Source organism: Siniperca chuatsi, linkage group LG20 (assembly GCF_020085105.1).
Source record: "Siniperca chuatsi isolate FFG_IHB_CAS linkage group LG20, ASM2008510v1, whole genome shotgun sequence".
Taxonomy (NCBI): Eukaryota; Metazoa; Chordata; class Actinopteri; order Centrarchiformes; family Sinipercidae; genus Siniperca; species Siniperca chuatsi.
In genome coordinates this window covers 241739-252500 of record NC_058061.1, presented here as the reverse complement: position 1 = coordinate 252500, position 10762 = coordinate 241739, and the positions used below count along the sequence as shown (strand labels likewise).

The following is a 10762-nucleotide window of genomic DNA, read 5'->3' as shown; positions in this document are numbered from 1 at the left end:
CAGGATTTAGAGTGCATCATAGCACAGAGACAGCACTGGTGAAAATTACAAATGACCTTTTAATTGCATCGGACAATGGACTTGTCTCTGTACTTGTCTTGTTAGACCTTAGTGCTGCGTTCGACACCATTGACCATCACGTCCTATTACAGAGACTGGAACATGTAATTGGCATTAAAGGAGCTCCACTAAGCTGGTTTAAATCCTATCTATCAGATCGATCTCAGTTTATACATGTTAACGGTGAGTCCTCCGTGCACGCCAAAGTTAGTCACAGAGTTCCACAAGGTTCTGTGCTTGGACCGATTCTATTCACCTTATATATGCTTCCGCTAGGCAATATTATTAGGAAACACTCCATAAACTTTCATTTTTATGCTGACGATGATAATGATGATACCCAATTATATCTGTTGATCTAGCCAGATGAAACTTTCTTCTTTAACTAAACTTTAAGCATGCCTTAAGGACATAAAAACCTGGATGACCTGCAACTTTCTGATGTTAAACTCAGACAAAACTGAAGTTATTGTAATTGGCCCCAAACACCTACAAGACACATTATCTAAAGATATAGTTACTCTAGATGGCATTGCCCTGACCTCCAGCAGCACCGTAAGGAACTTCGGAGTTATCTTTGATCAGGATTTATCCTTTAACTCCCACATGAAACAAACTTCAAGGTCTGCCTTGTTTCACCTACGCAATGTTGCAAAAATCAGGCACATCCTGTCTCAAAATGATGCCGAAAAACTAGTGCATGCATTTGTTACTTCTAGGTTGGACTACTGCAATTCCTTATTATCAGGCTGCCCGAATAAGTCCCTTAAGACTCTCCAGTTGATCCAGAATGCTGCAGCACGTGTACAAGATCATACCTCTCCAATATTAGCTTCTCTGCACTGGCTCCCTGTAAAATCCAGAATAGAATTTAAAATCCTTCTCCTCACCTACAAAGCTCTTAATGGTCTGGCACCATTGTATCTTAAAGATCTCATAATACCATATTATCCGACTAGAACACTGCGCTCCCAGGATGCAGGGTTACTTGTGGTTCCTAGAGTCTCCAAAAGTAGAATGGGAGCCAGAGCCTTCAGTTATCAAGCTCCTCTCCTGTGGAACCAGGTCCCAGTTTGGGTTCAGGAGGCAGACACCAACTCCACATTTAAGAGTAGGCTACAGACTTTCCTCTTTGATAAAGCTTATAGTTAGGGCTGGCTCGGGTGAGTCCTGAACCATCCCTTAGTTATGCTGCTTTAGGCCTAGACTGCCGGGAGACTTCCCATGATGCACCTCTTTCCTCTCTCCTCCTCTCCCTCTCCATCTGTATGCATTTTTATCCCATTACTGCATGTTACTAACTCGACATCCTCTCTCTCCCGTAGTTCTGTGCTTTCTCGTTTCTCTCCTCTCTCCTTCTGTCGCTTTCAGCAGGTATTTCTGCCTCTGGAGCTGCAGAGTCTGGATCTGTGGTTGTGGGTCACCTGCTGCCCCCGTGTTCCTGCTCGACAACTGCTACTACAGTTGTTGTTATTGGCTCTGTTACTAATACGTCATTATTTTTCCTATAGCTGTCATTCCTATTAGTATTAATTTATTAATATTAACACTACAATTACATTTCTACTATTTTAAAAATTCTAGGTGGTATTTGCATTGTGCCTCCTTCTCCCCCACCACCACCCTCCCAAAACCTCTCTCTCTCTCTCTCTCTCTCTCTCTCTCTCTCAAAACCTAACATGGCAGCGGCGGATGGCCATCCACCATTGAGTCTGCTGGTTCTGTCCAAGGTTTCTGCCTCTTAAAGAAAGTTTTTCCTTGCCACTGTCGCCAAGTGCTTGCTCATGGTGGGATTTGTTGGGTCTCTGTAAATAATATTATAAAGAGTACGGTCTAGACCTGCTCTATAGGAAAAGTGCAATGAGATAACTTCTGTTATGAATTGGCGCTATATAAATAAATAAATTGAATTGTTCTGTCCTTTTAGTTTGACCTTGTCTTCTTGTTCTCCTCCTGGTAGTTTGACCCCTCCTTTCAGCACTTTGACTCTCACTTCTTGTTCTGCTCCCAGACAGAGCAGTGCGGTGACAGGATGTGTGTCAGTCTGGCCTGGGATATGACCAGCATCCCCTGTGTTCCTGTCAGTTCTATGGCAGTCCACCAGGAAGCCCCCCAGCCAGCAGGGGGCTTCCCTGATGTGCCTGCCACCTCCGTCAGCACCAAGTCTGGCCAGCGTGCATATCTGCAAAGCCTGGATCGCAGCAGCCGAGCCTGGGTGCTGTCTTCAGGAAAGATCCAGGCTTCAGACGAGGCCTGTAGGCTGCAGGAGGACAGCACCAGCAACATCTGGTACAACCCAATCCCTGAGGAGGAGGATGCAGGAGGTCCACGCAGGGAGGAGGAGATATGGAGGAAGAGGGACGAGAGGGAGGGCGGAGGAGCAACAAAGAGGCCAGGAGATGCCAGAGCAGTGCTGGGAGGAGGGTGGGTTGGGTCAGCAGAAAGTCGTAGCAGTGACTGTCCACTGGAGGATGCCAATCCAAGTGTTAGCCATCACACTGATGACATCACAACAGAAAACACAGGTAAGAAGACCTGACGCCACCTGCTGAGTTCAGCTTCTCTTACATGCTGCACCACACTGTACCAGGTTTGCACTTCTTCTGACTGAAAATGCATGGGTCACTTTGTGTTTGTGACCAGTTTCAGGAAAAAGTTTGTGTCTCTCTCTCCCTCAGACTCCCCGCCCTCAGACTCTAGCCCCGCCTCCCAAAAGAAAGGGGGCGTGTCTGGCAGTGTGATTGACAGGCTGAGGTCCCCTGGTACAGTGAGGAAACTCTCCCTAAAGATGAAGAAACTTCCTGAGCTGCGCCGCAAACTCAGCCTTCGCTCCTCATCTCGTGCCCATCGTCAGGGTAACGAAAGCAGAGGGGGCGGGGATGAATCGACCAGTAAGAATGCAACATCATCATCAACCTTGTCTAACCAGAATGTGATCAGCAGATATCACCTGGATAGTTCCGCCCCTCCAGCCAGAGCGCTGCAACGATCATCGAGAGGACGCTCTGCCAGTAAAGGAGGTGAACTGTTTCCATGTTTATAACAGATGTAACAATGTCTAGAGGGACATAAACATTTATATTTTTGGTATACAAGTTACAAATTCATTTTAAAAGTTTTATATTCCTATGTTGCCAAGTAAGAATGACGCACTGGATTTTTATGTGGAATTTTTAGTGTCTTGTATCCAGATAAAATCCAGATGAGATTTAAGACACTGTCATTTACACTTACACACCACTTACATGTGTCTTCGTTGGCCAGACCACAAATCTGATTACAATCCGTCTTTATTTTGCAGAGCTCCATGCATGTAGTCATGCTGTTTGGTAACTGTAAAAAACACCAGAAGAAGAAAAACTTCTGCAGTATAATGCAGCTTAGTTAAAACAACAACAATTTAGAAAACTAGCTACCAGTTGACTTGTCCCTGCCCCCTGCTAGTGTTAGCTAGCTAAACTTCTTATCGTATGTGTTGAAATCACTGGAGCCATTTTTCCCTGTTGCTTAATGATGCTGGGAGAATGACGGATAATTTGAGTGTAACTTGAGCTGCTATTATCACAGGGGATAGACCCTGTAGGCTATTTCCTCTGGAAGCTTGCTGATATAGTTACATTTGGGAGGAGTAAACATTACATATGCAAACTGGAGAGACTGATGCATTTACACATTCTTAACAACAATTTGCAAGCTTCAATTTGCCTGGGGATGTAAAAACATAAAATCGGACATATCGAGTCAGCTGTTAATACAAGCAGCAAACTCATCAATATATTAATATATATCAGTATATAAATAACACAACAACGCAAAGTACCAGCTATAACAACTCTTTATCTGAGTTGTTGTTTCAGTTTTTATCAGCTAAAACCTGGACTGAAGTTGGGATGTTCACAAGAATGAACTGTTGAATGAATGTTTAAACACAAGGACTGATATCACAGTTTTTCTCAAATGCTAAAACACATTTCACAAATGTTTCCTCCATGTTCCCCAATGTCTAAACACAACACCCTTTTCTAAAGCTACATAAACACAACCACACCTTCTCACTTCAAAACTCAAACTCTCACACCAAAAGAGCAGCTCGAAGCTTTCAAAAATGTAAACACTATACACATCATTACACACTACAGCAAAACAATTGAAAACACAATGCTCAATTTGTGAGAAGGTTCTTTGTTTCATAACTGCCAATGCATATTTTTAGAAACTTTACAGTAATGGATGTTCTTAGATCTCTGCAGAGGATTAGGCATTTGGATTTGTGAGTTTCATATGAAGAGTATAAATCTATAGTAAATTCTGCATGTACACTACTGTAACACAACTCAATGCAAAAACAGAATCTATTGCACACAACAGTACTCTTGAAAACATGATCAGGGTGTGAAGTTTTTTATTTACTTTATTCACACCACAATCACTGTGCGGCATCATGTCGCTGAGCTGCATCGGGCCACATCACCTCATCCACATCGCAGGCTATATTGTCTCTTGCCAGGTACCGCGGGAAAAACGCCCTGGAATGGCGAATCCATCCTTGGAAGGCCTCCACTGGGATGTCAACACAGGCCAGCTCCATTGCCCTTAGGAGGTTCTCTCTAGTGTATGGTTGTCTGTCATAAACCTTCCATCTCCACGATGAGAAGAACTCCTCTATAGGGTTCAGGAAAGGGGAGTAGGGTGGCAGACAGACGTTTAAAAAATGGTTCCTGTTGGTGGTGAACCACTCTCTGATTTGGTTTGTTTTGTGGAAGCGTACATTGTCCCAAATGATCACATAAATGTGATGTGTGGGCCCAGAATGGTGTTGTTGGCGGTCCTGGAGGATGTCTTTTAGCTCCTCTAGGAAGGTGAGGAGACGTTGGGTGTTGTAAGACCCAAGGACAGCATGCCGGTGGACAAGCCCCTCCAAACCCATGGCCGCACAAAGAGTAATATTACCCCCCCGTTGGCCAGGAACCTCAGTGATGGCTCTTTGGCCAATGATGTTACGGCCTCTTTGCCTTCGTTTCTGCAGGTTGAAGCCAGCCTCATCCAGGAAGATGTACTCATGAGGTCTGGCCATTGCATCCAACTGTAATATCCTCTGTGAAAATGCACAGGTGTTCAGAACAACAGTCAATCAGGTAGCACAGTATTGTCCAGAAGTAATGTCGGCCACTGAGCAACACAGTATGTCCACTAACTGTATTGTGAACATGGATGTATACTTACTTGCACATACTCGTAACGTAGGTCTTTGTGTCGCGCAGAGTTCCGCTCAAAGGGAACCCTATAGACCTGTTTCATCCGCATCTTTTAGCGCCGGAGTCTGATGAGGGTTTCTCGTGCCGCTGTAAATATGGCAACCCTCCCACCTCTATGTGGCATTCTCTAAAGAAAGAAACGTGTTGTCAATTGACATGTTTTACAATACAGTAACAACTGATTTGAAACCAATAGACTACTTTCACAGGCTTGTAAAATTGTATTGTGACAAAGAAAGCAATAGAGTACAATACCTGTTGTGTTGTCTGAATGCCCTGATAATGGTGGCCACGGTGAACCTACTCAGGTTTGGACGGACTCATAGTCCTGCTTCAGCCATTGTCATGTCATGGACAATGACATGGTCAATGACTGTTGCTCGCATCTCGTCTGTAATGATGGTGCGAGGTTGTCTTGCTTTCCCTCCTGGACCTTCTCCTCTCCCTTGTTGGCCTGCTTCTCTTCCTCCTCTGATTTGAACTCCTCTTCCTCGTTGGCCTGCTCCTCTTCTTCCATGGCCAGCTCTTCTCCCTCCTCTGACTCGAATTCCTCTTCCCCTGACTCTGCCTTCATCCATTGTGTTTGTTTGGAATCTTCAGCAAACTGTGCACTCTGAACTTGCTTTTATACATGTGGTCACAGCATTAGCAACAAGTGTCTTCAATTTTGAGTCGTGTGTAATGAATGACGCCAGGTGTGTTCATTGTGTTCAAATATTGCTGACTGTGGCAAGCATTTTGCATCACATGAGCTTTCATTTGAGAATATGAGCAGAGTTCTTTTGCAACTTGTGTTTTAGCAAAGAAAAATGTGTTAAGATTTATGAGAACGGAGGATTGTGTTTTGTGAATTGTGTCTTCATGTGAAATGTGTTTATGATATTGGAAAATGATGGCTAGATTTAGTAAATGTGTTTAGACAACTGGTCATTTGGTTTAGAGGATTGGCTTTTGTGTTTTAGCATTTGAGAAAAACTGTATTAACCTACATGTACTTGGCCATGTGCACTCTGCAGCTGCTGATTCGGATGACTATCCGATGCTAAAAAACATCCAAACTTAGATTTTAGAATTTCCTCCTAGTTTGACTTCCAGCAGCTGTTTGTTTTCTTCATTGTCTGGAGGAATCATTTTGTCTCAGGCCGGAGGTTTAAACCTGTGTGTCCGTTGAAAGTCACAAGTCTGGAGTGAAGCATGAACCTGCTCACAGTAAAAGCCCATTAGTTAAACTACCTGAATGTAAAGTTTATGTTTTCCTTTTAGGTTATCTTAGTGATGGGGACTCCCCGGAGCTGCTGCCACGTCAACAGGCCCCTCCCCCTACAACTTCCCAAGAAACGGCATGTGACGTCAGTTCTTTTCGATTGTACGTGAGCTCCGATCCACAGCGATGCAGCCAGCGGGTGACGGGTTTACTGACTGTCCATCTGCTGGGCCTGGAGGAGATGAAGGCCAGCAGGTAGGAACACAGGAGAGAAGAAGTCAACTATGAGTCCCAGAGAGCATTGCGATGGTTCATTTTATAAAAGAACCAGATATTTTCTAATACAATTGCTAATATTTTGTACTGATGATTCAGCCAGGAGAGTTTCATTCTGATCCAAAAGCTCCAACTGTGAGTCACTTAACGTTGTATATGAGAAAAATGAATGGGGTTTTTACTGCAGGAACCAGAGCCGCTTGAAATAGCTCCTCCCACTTTACAGCTCAATTATCTTCAGTGGAAACGTTTTCGTTGCCACAGAGTTAGGTTCAGGACTTTGACACCAGAAACCAACAAAGTCTCACCTGTTGTTGGTTAAGATACTGAAACACGTTGGTTAAGGGTCAGGAAGGATGGATTGGTTCAATATTGAAAAGTGACTCCCTATCTGTCCCTGTCTGTGTGGATGTTTCTCCTCTCAGGTCAGAGGGCAGTAAGGAGGTCTTCCTGGCCATCCAGATCGACGGGGTGACGAGAGCGAGGACTGCCCTCCTGACCCTGCGGGGCTCCGCCCTCTCGTTAAACCACGCCTTCCACCTGGAGCTGGAGAGAGCCCGGCAGCTCCGCATAGTGGTGTTAACACCAGGTACTACTGCTGTGCGTAAACTAGTTTTATTAATGCTACTTATTCTACCACTGCAACTGTGAGTACTGCCAGATCACTACAACATGCAAAAGATCTCAGTAACTACACGTCAGATTTTCATGAAATGTCCTGATCGCATTTCTGTACCTCTGAGGATGAACCCTTTAGATTTCAATGACCCCATAACCTTTCCTCTAGCGCCACCCTGAGGACAAACTCCAGGCGTTGTTGTCTGGTTAATGAGCTCTCTGCAGCTGCTGTCTGTACTGACCAAAAGATCATTTGTGAAGAAAAAAGACACATCATGCTGTAACATCACTCATCAACACACAACTTTAACAGATCAATAGAGTGGTGAGTCAGTTTCAGGAGAATCATAACATAAAGTGATCAGCATCAATAGTTCAATGTGTCTGATACATGTTTAATCAACATGTTATATCTTCTGATAATTACTCATTACTTCACATTATTAATACTAAATATAATCATCAATAATAAATTCGAATGTATTATTATAGATTAAGCTACCCAGCAGTAAGTAAATACAATTAGTTCCACCTTTACCAGCTGCTGTGATGAATAATAATTACAGTCCAATAATATGATATATATTATTCTGAAATGGGCCATTCTGCATGATGAGTACTTTCCTTTTGGTTCTTAATTGATACTAATGCGTATGTGCTTTTACTTAAGTGAAATGTTGAATGCAAGACTTTTACTTATAAGTATTTCTACACTGTTGTACTGTTACTTTTACTTAAGCAAAAGATCTAAGTACTTCTTCCACCACTGACTTTAGTTACTTCCAAAAGTGCTTGGGGATTCAAAAGAAGTCTGATCCGATAAACGATATTTAACTCAAATTATAACTAAAGCTTCTTGAAAACCTTTGTGTGATCAATCTCAGGTTTTTTTTATGTCTTTCTGTCTCTGCAGCCAATCCACAAGCAGTGGGCGGGTCTAAATCACGCCCATCAGGGACGGATCAGAGTCAGACTTCAGGTGGTCCAACCAGAAACAGAGTCTGCTGTCTGGGTGGAGTCTCCATCCCTCCACTCTTTAAAGGTTCACTACAGTATTGTACTAATCCACCATTAGTGTTTAAATGTATAAATAATGGTATTCTGGGTAGAATGAGGAACAAATATTAATGACTATACTTTTCTCTCAGGGAGTCGAAGTCAGCAGCTCTGTGTGAAGTTGGAGCCCAGAGGTCTTCTTTATGTCAAGCTTTCACTACAGGAAAAATGGGACACACAGGTACACAGTAATACTACTAGTACTGCTAATTAAAGGGGCAAAAGCAACAATTCAACAGCTCCACCAAACAGCTCTTAATCGTGACATAACAGCATGATACGACGGAAATACAAAAGTAAATCAGATAGATTCAGAGTTAGATTTCACCGGCCCTGAGCTGTGGAGTCCTTTTCACAATGGTAACTAACATTTTTGAACTAATCCTTCTTGTAATTGTATTACTTTCTCCCCACAGCCCAGCAGTGACACATCAGTGCCTGCTAATGTGTTTGGGGTTGAATTGCACCATCTGGTGGAGAAAGAAGGATCTGCATCTCCAGTCCCTCTACTGATCCAGAAATCTGTGGCAGAGATAGAACGAAGAGGACTGAAGGTATCTATCTATTTTCCTCCATGTTTAGCTCCACTACTAGTAAGATAGATCATCATCGACGTTTGAAAAAAGAACAGTTGGTGGTTTGTTCTGTCTGAAATCAAGACGTGAAAGCAGCTATTTAAAAGTAAACTGTGGGAAAATGCGTTAACTTGCACTCTCAGAGACAAGTCTAATCACAGTCAGAGTTTTCATGTAGCAACATTTAGTGAACTTAAAGATATTTCAACTCTTCAACGACTTCAACATTAACATCCACCCCTGCACAGCTGGCAAATCCCGGAAGCAGGACCAGAGTTTGTTGGTAGAGGTTCCTCCCACTTGGTCATGTTTTCCAGCAAACACAACTGGCTGTGGTATCCATCCATTTATCTGATCCGTGTGATCTGGTCCAGAGACAGTTTAGAAGGGAGACGGCTCACTTGAGAGCCGTTTCCTGTATCTGTGTCACATGGGTTTCACCACGGCCCCGCCCCTTTAGGAGACAAGCGGCAGGTCCTGAGTCTGTTCAATCCGATGGGAGAAGTGAACGTGAGCGCAGATTATAACTGATTCTTTCTCCCCATAGTCACCGAAGTAAATATCGGACCCAAGCCACATATTTTCCAAACATTCAGACACTGAAATGGCAATTTTCTGACAAACAAATGAGGAGAAAATTAACTTTGATTGAGACCTGTCTCTGTCTCAATGTCACACTCTCGCGAGATCTGGCAGCATCTGTTCTCTAACTGTCGGTCTGGTTTCACTGCTGCCAGCGTCGCTTTCCCACCGGATAAACAGAAATCTAAAGGGACTGATACGTGACACCATGAATTAAAAGTAAAAACTGAAATAAAACTTGTGTTTCTTTGCTTAATAATACTATGATATTTATTATTATTTATAATTTACAAATGTACAAATTTTTGTACATTGAGGCTGTTCGGGGTGAAATTTGACCCGTATCTATTGAAATAGATTTTAGATCCACCAGTGTGGGTCAAATCAAGGAAAATGGTGGTTTTAGGGAATCTTGAAACTGTCAAACTGTACAAACTGTATTTTTTATGAGACAGTAGGGAGGAGGGACCTTGATATTGTCATGAGAACTGCCTGCATTGCCACCACATTTGCCCAGGTTCCCACCGAGACAGGCACCTGTTTGAAGTGTCATGGGGGAATCTCCCAACAGTGAAAGAGTAAAACAGCATGGGCATGATCGTATATAATCGAATAATCGTAATATGGTTCACATAAGGAACAGAGGTCATAGGCGCCTTGGACAACATGATCACATTAGCAATTATTCTTTTGTTTTGTTGGTTGAATGTTAGTTAATGTTGAATTAATAGTTAATAGTTATAATTAGTAGTTATGAGGATTGTTTTATGATATAGCAGTGAGGACAGTGTTTGCTGGTTGTTATGGTAATAAATGGTTATATAATAAACCCCACAGTTCCAGAAAGTTCTTGCCATTTTTAGTTTCAATACAATATATTTAAATCATTATGGCTGTTATGTTTTCATGTCTTAGGTAAAATAGGACATGATATTGTGTGATAGTAGAACCTAAAAAATACACTCTCCCTGCTCTCTGAAACATTAATTAAGGATTAATCATAGTAATAGATCTATGGTTCAAAATTTGGTATAGACAGTTATGTTTTGTTATGGTTCATACTGGGAAGGTACAGTTTGTAAAGGTACACTCCAGTGTACTCTGAGTCTACCTCGGGGTTTTCTCCATGTTGGACA

At 42.7% G+C, this 10762-nt stretch overlaps 1 protein-coding gene across 1 annotated transcript in view; it reads left to right on the top strand.

Annotated features, from left to right (window-relative positions):
• Nucleotides 1–10762, top strand: part of LOC122867319 (rho GTPase-activating protein SYDE1) — a 28870-nt gene that overhangs the window by 13045 nt on the left and 5063 nt on the right. Inside the window, 7 exon segments of the mRNA XM_044177970.1 lie at nucleotides 2072–2585; nucleotides 2739–3080; nucleotides 6579–6774; nucleotides 7221–7384; nucleotides 8327–8455; nucleotides 8562–8650; nucleotides 8886–9023. Coding sequence (XP_044033905.1) covers nucleotides 2072–2585; nucleotides 2739–3080; nucleotides 6579–6774; nucleotides 7221–7384; nucleotides 8327–8455; nucleotides 8562–8650; nucleotides 8886–9023 — 1572 coding nt within the window.